The 13,899-nt window shown below is 39.9% G+C and overlaps 1 protein-coding gene across 4 annotated transcripts in view; it reads left to right on the top strand.

Moving 5' to 3' along the window:
* Positions 1-13,899, top strand: part of LIFR (LIF receptor subunit alpha) — a 50,971-nt gene that overhangs the window by 23,166 nt on the left and 13,906 nt on the right. For all 4 annotated transcript variants that reach the window (XM_032206701.1, XM_032206698.1, XM_032206699.1 and 1 more), the window contains exons 5-11: positions 925-1,076; positions 3,343-3,506; positions 4,921-5,095; positions 5,377-5,646; positions 8,465-8,594; positions 10,460-10,623; positions 11,828-11,973. In XM_032206701.1, coding sequence (XP_032062592.1) covers positions 925-1,076; positions 3,343-3,506; positions 4,921-5,095; positions 5,377-5,646; positions 8,465-8,594; positions 10,460-10,623; positions 11,828-11,973 — 1,201 coding nt within the window. The remainder of the gene's footprint in view (positions 1-924; positions 1,077-3,342; positions 3,507-4,920; positions 5,096-5,376; positions 5,647-8,464; positions 8,595-10,459; positions 10,624-11,827; positions 11,974-13,899) is intronic.

Here is a 13,899-nt window from a genome sequence, read left to right as displayed (position 1 = left end):
CACTAGTCCAGTGTGTTGCGTGAATCTGGAAAGCCCAACTCAAGCTCTTGACTCTAGCTGATAGGAGTTCCAAGGTCCTGTTCCAGTTCATAAGTGAGTAATAATCTCTCAGCAGGAAGTCTGGCATTGTTCTCTTTGCTTTCCTTCCTCCCATCATTGCCCCAAGAGGAAGATTTGGATTTTTCCAAACTTTTTTCCTTTCTAGTTGCATATCAATGATTATGAGCGAAGGGACTTGACCCATGCATTGTTGTTTTAGGTATGTATCTACGACCTCCAGACAAAGGCCAGATCACATTGTGCTGAGCACTGCACAAACATAATGTGCAGACTGTATTTCCATCTGGAATCTTAGTTGTTCTCTCCCCTGCCCTCTGCTCTTTCCCCACTAGCTGAACAGCAGCAGGGAGCTGAAGAATTTGTTTTGAGATGGGGACACAGATGGGTGAACATGTGGTTTGCATCCATATACCATCACTTAGGGAAGAAATGAAAGGAGAGGGAGTCAGGAAATACAAGGAAAGAACAGGAATACTATTGAGTTTTGCTTTTTTATTTAGTTTATTTTGATATTTTATTTATTTATTTTGATTCATGGTGACTATAAGTTCTAGAAACGTGTATTCTGGTTAAAAAGTCAGTTTTTCACTTTGATGTGTTCTCTTAACAGCTGGGTAGCTAAATCATACAGCTATTGCATGGTCTGCCACTATGAAAAGAGTCTTGAAAGAAGAAGGAAGGTCTGTTAATCTGATTCTAACCAAAGCCCATACAAGTGTTACTCCTTCATAAGACTTGATATGGAGCTCTTTTCATTATATTTCAGGGAATTTGTGTTTTATTGCTGTCCTAGGAACAAGACTTAACTTGTCTGAACTTCCTATCAGCCGAAATACCTGCTTAATCCTCTCTGCTTTTTTTCAGTGACCACCCTCTTACAGAGTGTTTTAAAACTAAGGAGAAAAGGGTCGAGATTCCAGTCCCAGAGAGCTCCACCACCATTAAAATAACCACAAACAGCATTTCTGGAACTCCTTTTGCTACCAGAGAATTTGAAATTCGCAAGAAAGACATCTGTAAGTGTCAGGTTTTATGTACGTACATAAAGCCTTTATACTATGATTAAAAATGCTCTTGGATTGTATATGCTTGCAGTTTTCTTTGGCAGTATTCCTGTATTAAAATGTTGATGTGCTAAGTCCATATGAATCTATGCATATATAAAAGGTTGCTTTCTCTCCTCCCTCAGGGAGAAAAAGAACACCACTCTATGCATATATCCTAGCAGAGAAATGGGGGACAGAAAGTGAGGATAATACAAAGCCCAATACTGTTACAGTACCCTAATAAATCTGTGTAATTGTTTTCCTTGTTACATGGAAAAAGAAAATAGTTACTACTCTAAATACAAATAGGTTAAAAGAAAAAAGTTTTTAAAAAAAAAAAGTAAAATAGTTACTACTCCACATTCTGAAGTACCTACACAGAGCATAAAGTGCATTTGCTCAGACTCGACTTGCAAAAGGCAGATTAAACTTCCTCTTGCCCTCTCTCCTCTCTGAAATGCTGAACCACTACAGAATGAAGTAGTTTATTCCTGCAATTTTGCAATACTTTAAGGGTAGTTATATGAAGTGTCACTCCTCACAGGCTCATATTTTCTTAAAATATACTCAACGTAACCATTCTGTTCAAATGCATATGAAACTGTGCAAATACATCTATGCATGGAAGCTGGGCTGAATCATACTGGAGTCAGTGACAAAGAAATTTTCCTAATTCCTTTCTTCTATAGGTATAAAAAAGCAAGAAAGCATCTCCAGGTTGAGGCAGCTGTGCTCTACATTGCCTCCTACCAAGATGATAGCACTGTGGCTTGGTTTGCTCTGAGGAAATTTCCCCAAGTTTGGATTTCAGTGTTCAAAAGCTGATTCTCTTATCCTAGTCAATATGTATGCTTGCAGCCTCCCTGCCTTGAGTTTCCTTCAGCAAGTGTACAGACTTACGCATTCTCCATCTTTATAGCTGTTTTGTTAAAATAGCAATCTCTATCTCCCCTTCCTACTCCAATGCAATCTGTTCCAATGGTTTTAGCCATTGGCATTATGCTGTGGATTTCCAATTTCACTTTTCCCTGTTGGTCAGGTTTAGCATCACTAGCTGCTTCCAAGTGTTTCTTACAGAAGCAGAACTTAAAACTTCTGGACTATTCGACAGCTATTTTTTTCCTTCAGCTTTATGTCTTTTGGTGCTTCTCAGTTCCAGTTCCAGCTTCATTAATCATCCAGGTTCATAAGTTGTAAGCATTGGCACCATCTGCCACACTTGCTTATAATTTATTCTTTGGTTTTTGCTTGCCTCCGTATTCCTTTAATGCACCCCAACTCTAAATTCAGTAGTCCTTCTTATCCATGGCTCAGTTTTCTCTTCCACTGAAAGCAGCTTAGAAACCTTGAACAAAACAGAACTAAAAAATATGTGGGGAACAGACTGGGTCCCCCAGCATCTTGCTGCCTCCAGGCAGGATGGGCCTCTCCAGTTCCTCACAAGATATCCTGCATAGCGTGTTAATCGTGCTGAACATATTGCAGGCTCTCAAAGCTTTGGCCAGGACCCAAGCTGGATAAATCACACATTTAAAAAACAGGATTTATCCTGCACCAGGCCCAATTCCACTTGAACTGCTGTAACCTTGCCTGCTTCTCAGCCTCTTGCTTCACCACCACCCATTTGTAGAAGAGATGCTTCTGTTTAACATCCTTGTCCTGTCCCCATCACCATGTCATGCCTTTTATATTTCTTGTAGCTTACAATCATATTCCTCATGATCCTCTCCAGAGCCTCACGTGAGCTTCTTGCACACTGTGCTTCTGCTCTCCTATCTCTCTGCTCTTGCTTTTGTTGTGAATCCCCCCTTTTCTGGAACACTCCCTTCTTTCTTTGGAGGATTTTATATCCTCCTCCCTAGTTGAATTCTTGTGTATACTTCAATTATCATGTACACTCTCTGTGGCTTTGGATGAAAGTTGTGAAAAATACCATGCCTTCCTTGCTGCACATTATGAAGAGTTATATTCACAATCACTTACTCACATGTCTGCATGCTGAGATGTTAGAAGAAACTGCTACCTGGTGACTCATCAGCACCTGTGCTTTCCTGGGAACTTTGGTGTTCAAGTAATGACAGAGCACATCTTGTTCTAATCACAGAGGTTGAGTTACATGTTTGTATGGCTAGTAGCCAATTCAGAGCACAGATGTGGCTGTTAAACACCTGTAGGGTTAGTGTTGCTGACTAATAACTTGAATATGGTTTTTTCCTCCCCCCTTCTCTTTTTCAAGCATTTATTCCACTTGCTCCACACATTCTTAGTTTAACACCTGACTTTCCAACTTCCACATTAACTCTGAAGTGGAGTGATAACGGATCAATCTTCCCATATGGACTGGATGCCTTTTGGCAGATTGAGATTCTCCGTAAGGAAACAATGGAAAAAGTCACACAAGTAAGTCCTTTATGAAAAACATATATATGCAGTTTTTGCCCCCAGTAATGTAGGAGGTCATTTGGAGAAAGCTGACAGTAATGCAGATTGTAGGGCTTTGCAGAACCCATGTGTAGTCATGCTACTGGTAGGTAACTTTTTGGTAGCTTTCAAAGTTTTGTGCAGACACTGGGTGTTATGCTGTCAGTACTTACACAGCTTTTTTTCTTATTTTTTAAATCTAGTACCTTTTTTTTTTTTTTAATTTAGAACTTGCTTATGAATTTGGCAGATATTTTACACGATTGTTTCTGCTTTATTTCTCCAGTAGTGTCTCAGGTCTTGGTGGTCTGCGAATGTTGTTTGCTTTTCCTTGTGACTTTTCCTTGTGATACCTTCCCAAAAGAAAAGTCCAGATGATGTAGCCAAACTAATTCATAAGTTCTTTGTCTATTTAAGTATACCAAGCAATTTACTCAAAACAGGGGAATAAATTATTTTTTCTTTGTCTCTGATGCATTTTTAAAGGATATTCTCTTTGCTGTGCATCAGTTTCTGGAGTTTTAAAAAATTCCTAGGAAAGGGGCTGTAATTTCTGTTATTTGTGCAACATCTCACTTACAGGAATGGTGATAAACAGATATCAAAATTAATATGCTTCTGTATATTATTTATGGAAGCCATAGATTTTTCATATGAAATGGGTCTTTCTTTCACTTGTTCTGACAGTGAGTATTCAGGTTTTACTGATTTCTTTGAAATAAATAGAAAAGCCAATTCCAGTTACCCCAGAACTGTTCTTTCAAACAATGCATTGTTTTTTCACCAGTAAATCACTAGATTCCGTAACCTTTCATTACATGAAAAAAACTCTTTTCTGAAAGGTTATGTTTTTCAGCAGTCATTAGGCAATATATATATATACCAGCAGGTATCCTGAGGACACAGCTCAATATCATGAATTTAACCAGAGTTTGGCAAATGGAACCCACCTTTTTTCTAGGTGAATTTGTAGACCTATTCTATACTTTTTAGGTTGGAGAAACTACAAAATATGTAGCCTGGTATTGAAATTTGGAAGAATTTTGTTTTGGAAATGTTGGAGCATAACCCAGTCTAGGAGAAGCTCTGTGTTCTGGGGTGCAACATAGACCTTTTGAAATGTATGACAAGCTGCCTGCTATCCCTCAGATGTCTATCCTATGGTATTCCTGGCAGGTAGCTTACCTGGCTGGAGGGCTGTTTAGCATGTCGGGCTTTTATTCAAGTAAATTCACAAAGAAACTGAAAGTTAGGTGAGACACCCTGACCACCTCTCAGGAGTTTGTTATTTACCTCACTTAATTTGCCATTCCATTGACAGCTCTAAGATCGTATGTCTTTGTTAACAACTGTTCATATGCTCTCTTTGTTTTTTGGGGGGAAAACTTTATAGGTAACTTATTATTCAAAACTGACCCATGAAGACATCATTCTTTCTTGGAACTGGACATCAGATATGCCTTTGGAGTGTACATCACATTATGTGAAGATTCGCTGTTTTATTAACATAACACAGTTTGTTGGCCACAAGGATTGGAGTGACTGGAGCCCAGTAGAAGTGTCCCCTGGTATGTTTGTTCCCGTACGACCACACAGACTTTGATTGCTTTATGAAAACTAAACCAAAGTGAGAGGGAAAGTGTTTAGGCTTTGATGACTTGCTGCTTGTGGGGGCATTTTGAATAGAGAAATGATGTAACCATTGGTTAATGAAACCTAGTAAACATTGATTTGAGTGCACTGATGTACTCCTGAGACATGTTTTAGCTGATTGACAGCATATTTGTAGCTAATTGTTCACATTTTGTTTTGTTTTTGTTTTTATTTTCTTTTCTTCCTTCTCTGCTAGGAAAAGATACTGAGCCCCATGGGAGTGGGGTTTTTCCTCAGGACACTGTAGTGGCAGTTGGTTCAGATGTGACAATTTGTTGTGTTCATGAAGAAGGACAGCAGATAAAACGGATGACTTATGGACCAGAAGTATACCCACTAATACGTCTGAGCAGTCGGAGCAGTGCAATCAGAGTGCTAAATGCCAGTGCTTCAGACACCAGTGGGACAAATGTAGTGTGCAGTCTGTCTGAGGATGGGATGGATGGAACTGTCTTGTTTGTGGGATGTATGTATAATTATGTTTACTAACCTTACGAAAATCAAAATAATTTTGAGAACCCTAGGGTTCTGCTAGTAAGCAGATGCTATTGTGGCTTCCCTGCTATTTTCTGGTTTTTAGATTCTGAGGATGAGCTGGGATTTTACTTACAGCCATAGAATCATAGAATATGCTGAGTTGGAAGGGACCCACAAGTAAGGATCATCAAGTCCAGCTCCTGGCTCCACACCACCCACATATCAAACCCTATGTCTGAGAAGCCTTTGTCCAAACGCTTCTTGAACTCCAGCAGTTCGGTGCTGTGCCCACTGCCCTGGGGAGCCTGTCCCAGTGCCCAACCACCCTCTGGGTGCAGAACCTTTCCCTAACCCCCAGCCTGACCCTCCCCTGTCCCAGCTCCATGCTGTTCCCTCGGGCCCTGTCGCTGTCCCCAGAGAGCAGAGCTCAGCGCCTGCCCCTCCGCTCCCCTCGTGAGGGAGCTGCAGGCCGCCATGAGGCCTCCCCTCAGCCTGCTCTGCTCGGGGATGAACAAACCAAGGGACTGCTGCTTTTCACACATCTTGTGACTCTAGACCCTTTACCATCTTTGTAGCACTCCTTTGGACACTCTCTAACAGTTTTATGTCCTTCCTATACTGTGGTACCCAAGGATGCACACAGTGCTGGAGGCGAAGCCACACCAGGGAAGAGCAGAGCAGGACAATCCCTTCCCTCGACCAGCTAGCAATGCCGTGCCTGATGCACCCCAGGGTGCAGTTGGCCCTCCTGGCTTCCAGGGCACACTGCTGGCTCATGTCCAACTTCCCATCAACCAGAACTCCCAACTCCCTTTCTGTGGAGCTGCTCTCCAGCCTCTCATCCCTCAGTCTGTATGTGTAGCCAGGGTTGACCCATCAAACTTGTTTGTGGAAACTCCATCACATGGAGGTGACAAGGGCTGAGAGGATGAGAGGAAGGAGTATTCATGTAACTACATGTGAGATTCTCCTATAAACTGGTGTAGTGTCAGCTTTCCTTCTTGATATCCCTTCATAATGCACTTCACCATTATCTGAAATACTCAGTAGTTTATTAACAGTTGAAGATTTGTACTCAGTTTTTATCACTTTCAATTTACATCAATTTCAGTTTGGTCCTTAACAAAGTAAGAGGAAAAGCAAGAATAGTAAGTGAAAAAAAAATATTTACCAACCAGTCAAATGAAAGTAATAAAACAGACTTGAAGCAGTAACAGATGCTCGTCCAGGCAGTAGCTTCTTGGGAACTAACGATAGTGAAGGAATGCAGCTGACAATTCATCTTCCTTGGATAATCTTTTAAATATTCTTTTAAAAGTTTCTTTAAAGATGCTGAATCATTGTGCATCTTCTCTGTGTAACCTTGCCAGCCTCAGAAATCTCTTCCAGATTCAGCTACCTCTTGAAACAAACTGTTGAAAGTACATGGTTCTTCTTTCCTATAATTGGTCACTTCAGCATTTTGTGTGTTTTCCCCATAGTGGTTACAAGAGTTGTCATCTTCCAATAGCTCCTGTTCCCCATTGCACACTCTTATGTTTGAACTTAGGGTCCTCGGGATTGAGGGACTCATTTTGAAAATGTGTTCCGAGTTTGAGGCTGTGCCTCCTCTCACCAACTTTGCATATTCATTGTCTGATAGCAAATGCAAAACAGAATCCAACCTTTTATGACTTTAAAGTGAGATGCAATTTTTACATTATTTGTGCACTGTTTGCTTCTATGCAAGAACCTTCCACATATATGTCAGTGTTCCATGTATGAAGTATGTGACAATCCCTTAGGGTTTTCCCATGCAGTAGTTTTTGCAGAAAAATGTAAGAGCTGGGACATGGTGAATTCTGTTTCTTGTCACTGTTTCTGGTACTTGCCAGCGTACCTACTTAGTGGGGAGGGAGAAGACTTGTCAGGATGCTTTTGCTGATGAGACACATTTGAGGGAGAGATGGTAGAGGAAATAAATGTGTCTCCAAACCACTTAGCTTAGTTCTGGCAAAGTAAGTATTCTTTTTATCCCTCTGCTCATATTCTGAACTACACCTGACACTGTTGCCTCTTGTGTTAGTACCCCTTTGGTAAGGCAGCTACATGGATGCTTTTCAGCTACCTCTTGAGGAAATGTGTACAGGAGTTCAGATAAGGGCTCTGCACAGCCTCACATCAGCCTGGTTACCCCATCTATGCTACCATCCCAGGAGGGCAGTCTACAGTAGTATGGGAGAAAAGAACAAAATAAAAAAAAAAAATAATCACTTTCAATGCAAAGGTGAAAATGAGACATTCAGGGCTTGCTTTAACTTTCAAACTCAGTGTGGAATTCATGCCAAAGGGAACATCTTCTTAACGTGACTTGGCTGAAGAATTTGAAGCACTGGCGGGGATGGCACATTAAAAAACGTGATACGTAACTGACAGCATTTGTAAATTGCTCAGTGGCTAAACTGACGCTCACAATTTTGGAAATGTCTTGGCAGAGTTTTAGTGAAACACTTCCAGGTCAGAGCCTAGAGCTTGTGAACATATTTGCATGTGATTTACCAGCTTACCCACCCACTTAGAAGTCTAAAGTCAAGTGTTAGTCAGTTGGGGCTGATAGTAATTATCCATTTATTTATTTATTTATTCATTTAAGAATGTTATTTATATGGTTGGAGAGTAAATATTACTATGTGTTCTGCAGCACACAGTCTAGACCTATTAGAAAAACAGAACTACTTGTGATGCTTTCAGAAAACTAATAGCCCAAAACTGTCACACTTGGTTGAGAATACATTGTCTAACTGTTTTGGTTTCCTTTTATGCTACAGATGCCCCTGATATTCCCCAAAATCTCAGCTGTGAAACATCCAACTTTGAGTTAATAAAGTGCACCTGGAAACCAGGTAGACCCAGTGGACTATACGGAAAACGAGGAACAAAGTACAGCTTATTTGAAAGGTAAAACAATTCAGCATTGTAGGAGTGGAAAGGTAGAACTGGAATATATCCATTGCTGCCTGTTACTTATTGCTCCATGTCTGCTTAAATGAGATAAAGTCTCCATTGTTTGCAGCCTAACATATTTTGTGGAAGCTGGAACTTAACTCCAAAAACAAAATTGGGAAACCTTACCCTAGTTTTGTAAAATTAAAGATGGCTTTTCCCAAAGACTTTTGCCATTATGGACTCATGACAAAATAAAGGGCTTATTGTGTCAGACTGCTGCCAACATGTGAATAAAACCAATATGAGAAAACAGGGAGATGGAAGGATTAATTTACTCATTTATTTATTTATATATATTTTTAAATATGTGCTGCCCTTGTCAGATCTTTCGGACATTTACTGAGCTTCTGCTATGCAGGATGATAGAAACTCACTAAGGAGCAATTGTAAGACAAACCAGGGGGCATTTCCCAAACTCTGCTAAGGAAAATAGCAATAAGCCTACTCCCATTCTTCTCCCAGCATCATAAACTGGAGCGTGTAGAGCAAGCAAAGTGTGCAATACCTGGAAGATATTGAAAAGGAAAAGTAACACCAGCAACATCCACAGAGAGAAGCAAAGGCTGATATTCTACTAGTTTGTCTTCCATGCTAGTCCATCTAAAGCCTTAAAAGTGAAAAATCATTACTCTGGAAAAAATCATTACTATTTTTGGAATCCCACTTGCAAATGGGATTCCATGGTAGTTATGATTAGAAGCTTTTGAGGAGTTAACAAAATTCCCATGGTGAGGAGGGTTCCGCTTAATGCCAGAAGAGCAGTCAGGGAAGGGAGACAGGAGAGGCCTGAGTCACCCCAACAGATGGGAAATAGAGTTTCATGGTGGCTTTGGAAGCAAGTCAGAAGGAATGAGGTGTTATGGTCACGCATATTGTCCAGGATGCTAGTGCTAAAAAAGTCATTGGGTAGAGTACAAAGAGGTGGGTGAAACAGAGCAGATATTCAATGGAAAGGAGCGCTAGTCACTGGCTTCCCATATTCAGCTCATTAGTGAGGATGTAGTTCCAGCTTGCTTTGCACAGTCCAAAGCTGTGATGAAATGAATATGATGCATTTAAGGATAAATATTCTCATCCTTGTCATCAGCCCACACTGAGCTATTGAAATGGAGAATGTGGCGTGGAGAAAGCCCAAAGCTCAGCTAGAACACACACCAATAGAAAAGTCCAAAGGAGGAAATTAAACTTGTGCAACTGAATGAGAGGTTTATGCTGATGGTAATTAAAGCAACTCCTATACATAGACATAGACACAGACGTAGACATAGACGTAGACACTTTGTTTTTTACCCTTAAAGATGTAGCTCTGGTCTTGGGTGTTACCAGACTGCCTCTCCTGCGTTTGATTTAAAAATGGCTGGGAGTTGTGGGTGTAACGCAGGCAACAAATCTTACTTTACATTTGGCAGGGCCAATAGAAAGATGTAATATGTCATATCTCCTTAGTTCAGAAGGCAATTAAGAACATACTTCCAATGCAAATGTATGCTGATCTGAACAAAGATACTTCAAATCAGAGTCTTACTTGTGGCTTGTGAGGTGGTTTTACAGGACCTACCCGTTTTCCAAGCTTTTGACAAGTGAGAGGATGGAAATGTTATGATAGTGGAAGATGAGTTTCATGTGAGAACAGGGCAAGTCACAACTGATGCCACTTTCACCTGTGTTGAGGTATTAGATATGTCACTGCAATCAAATCATTCTGTAAGCCGTGTGTCAGTGAACCCATTGTTCTGTAGTGTTTTCAGTCTAGACTTCTGACTGTTGCTAGAAAATACCATATTAAAAATTGTTTCCCCACTTTTTTTGATTTGTAGGATATCTGGAAAAAATGTTTCCTGTGAAGTAAATGAAATGAACAAAGAGCGTGTCTGTGGCTTTCCAGTACTGGGTGATCAAAAAACCTACAATTTCCTATTAGGTGTCTCCAATCCTATTGGACAAACAGAAGCATCACTTTTGGTTGATATAAGTCAGAGAGGTAAGAGTTATAAAGGGAAAGAGATATGGTTACTGCATGCTAGACATTTGTTTATTTGGGGTTTGAAAGAAATCTGACATAGTATGCTTGTGATTATTTTGCTTTGTTGTCACAAGTATTTTGCTTCCTTAGGTAATGTGAACTTAAAATAAGAAAAGAAAACTTAGGGCATGTCCTGAGGCAAGATTAGGTGTACAAGGAGATTTCAGTACTCCCCAGCAGTGCTACCAGATTGGATACAATGCTGGATGGATAAATGCTGCTAGTGATCTAATAATGAACAACTGCTGTTTATGTGTTGCTTCATATTCTATTATGCATTAATAATTAAAATTTAGGCATAAGTTCATGAACTGTGAGTGACCCTGTATTTCAGTGTCTGCTTATAAGGCGAAGTATTTGCAGGTTTACATCAAAAGCATCTGAAGCATAAAGAAGTGGATCTAAAAGAAAATAGCAGAAGCATTACCTGCTGTTGGTAATAGCCTGATCATCTGCAGTCATGAACTTATTTCATTGCACACTCAGTGTAATCAAGGAAAGGGAGAAGACAACCACCTTTCTGCTGCTGACTCTCTTCCCCATCCTTTTCTGTCTCCACAATCACAGCTTAGTATTCAAGGCTTCACAATACTTACAGTGTTCAGCCAACCTATCTGAAAAACTGAATTTGCAGTTCAAGTTTGTGTGTTTTTTATATCCTAATGACAACTACCTTGAAACTGCAATTGTAAGAGTAAATTGGCAGGTCAATTTAGCATGGAGGGAGTTTGGGACAGGGAGAGTTCATCCAGGAGTCCCTCCCTATCCTAGTCTGAAGATTTTAAGTTACAACTTGCAAAGTTCCCAAGGTTGGGTGAATTTCATGTGTCACTGTGGTCTTCTGAAATACCCCACATTTCACTGTTTTGATTAACTAAATAGAAGATGAAATGTTTTTTTGAATCTCCGTCTCCTTATCATGCATGCCCAAAACATGCAGCTTAAGTAAATTTGTTTTCACATTTGGTAACTAAGAAGCATTTTAGGAATGAGGCTGCTTGCAGGTGTCTTTGAAGCCCAAGATACTCTAGGTGCTAATCAAATAATTTATTTATTCTGATCCTCTTCAATCTTTTAAAAACATTTTTTTCTGAACTGAAATTAATGATTTTTTCTTATAGTAAGTGTTTTTTTTGTTGTTTGTTTTTTGTTAATTTTTAAGTTCATCCAAAAACTCCGGAAAAGTTAACTGTTTCTGGTAACAGCTCTACAAGCGTCCATCTGCGTTGGTTTATAAATGGCAGTTTTGCTGAGATCAGGCTTCTGTGTCAAATTGAAATTAGCAATGGTCACTCTGAGCAAAAACTGGTAAGTGTTGTTTTTACTGATTTATTATTATTATTTTGGCTCAAATATTGATCTTTTTCAGAGCTTCATTATGGTCATCTTATTAAATGATGAATACAGTAATGACTAGGAGCTCATCTAGTAAAATCAGAAAAAGTTGTGCTTGTCTCCATTGTTGCCTGCTTTCCTTATGTTGGTTGCTTTTAGGTAGTTTAGGGGAAGGTCAGTTTAACCATTGTATTATTTGGTATTTTGAGATGGTGTATTCATGCCTTCATGCACAGCACTTGATGCTGACCCTTTAGACAACAATCTGCCAACTGTGCGGACTGTCCTTCCTGTTGCAAACTGTATTAACATTCATTCATTCCAGGTCTTGCTGCTGCCCTGCAGACTTCCACAGTGGTTGTTTCTGATTGCCTCTAGTAACCTTTAGTTGGTTTAGTTTTTTTTTCCCCCCATTTTCCTCAGAGAACATTTCATTTGCTTGCTGTCAGCACTTGGCACGTGTGTGGCTGTTATACGGAGTTGCTAAACCTGCTCGTGTGTCAGTGGTGTAGAGGCAGGATCAGGAAGGATTCTCCCACTGGCATATCAGTAGGTAAATCCCTGGTGAGGATCTCTGGGTAGGAGGTGGTGGTTTTGGGTGGGGTTCAGATTCCTAGTGTTTGGGTTTCCAGCTGCTGCCCAGTGTTGGTGCTCTGTCTCACTGGCTGGAGCCCTTCATCCTTATTGCCTAACTTAGCACGTGGTGATCTGTGTCAGTGGGAAAGCCTAATGGCAAAACTGCCTGTTCAGCTTTTCTGAGGTTTACCCCCAAATTCTTTGTTCATGTGTTCAGATGGAGTGTCTCTGACCAGCTCAGGTAGGTGGATGCTGAATTACACAGTCTCGGTGCACAGAGCCCAAATTTATAATATGAGCACATTAAACTCAGAGGCTGCTTTTCAACAATGCTTATTCCTCAGGTCAATCTTTAGCAGAGGTATTTTCTTACCCAGTTGCATTTAGTTGCACAGCCCTGAATGAAGTCACTCAAGCCACAGAAGTGATGCAGCTAACACTGAGCATAATTGTTATATACATTGTCTCTAAAATAATAGGGTGGTAATAAATGCGTGCTTTATAAGAGTATTTTTTTAAATGCTTTCAAAGCATTTTCAGAGTGTGGAAGCCTTAAGATTTTGTATTTGCTCTGTAATGATGTGCTAAGTAGTACCCAGAGACTAGGCACTGCGGAGAAAACCATAGGTATTGGGAATTACCAGAGGAAGAAACTGGCTTTATCATGTAAATAACAAACTCTGACAGCTCTGCTGTGTTGGATTTTGGTGTGGTGGTGAGATATCCTCACCCACAGTTGTCTGTGTTTCATTGCTCCCAACAGTTACTGTTTCTGAAGCAGTCAGCAGTGGAAATAATTGCTTGAGCATCACCCACCCCCAGCTCAGCTTAAAATAAAATAATAATAATAATAATAATAATAATAATAATAATAATAATAATAATAATAATAATAATAATAATAATAATAATAATAATAATAAAAGTTTTACATAGTTCTGTTTAGCCTGAATTGCACTGCTTGAAGCCTGGGGTGCATAATTGCTTATGAGCACTGGTATGGGGTCAGTAATCTGGAGCAGTGAGTGATTATAAGGTCATCCACTACAAACTTTAAAGTTTTCTGCACCTGTATCAGAGCCCTGTGTTACAGATATTTTGAAACATGGCACACAGCTTGGTAGAAGCTTTTACAACATTGTTACATTGTCTTTGGTTGCTTAATAAAAAACTTCCAAGTGTCCTCTGTAATAAAAAAGTAGCTGTGAAATTGTTATGGGTTTTTACATGGCATTTTGAGGATGTTTTCAGAAGCTTCTCCATCCATATGAGAGATTGTTGGCTTTTTTGTATTTTTCAAGTTGTCGTTTGGCTTTAGAAATG

This window comes from Aythya fuligula, chromosome Z, assembly GCF_009819795.1.
Source record: "Aythya fuligula isolate bAytFul2 chromosome Z, bAytFul2.pri, whole genome shotgun sequence".
Lineage (NCBI taxonomy): Eukaryota > Metazoa > Chordata > Aves > Anseriformes > Anatidae > Aythya > Aythya fuligula.
The sequence above is the reverse complement of the archived record's forward strand: the minus strand, read 5'-3'. Positions and strand labels throughout refer to the sequence as shown.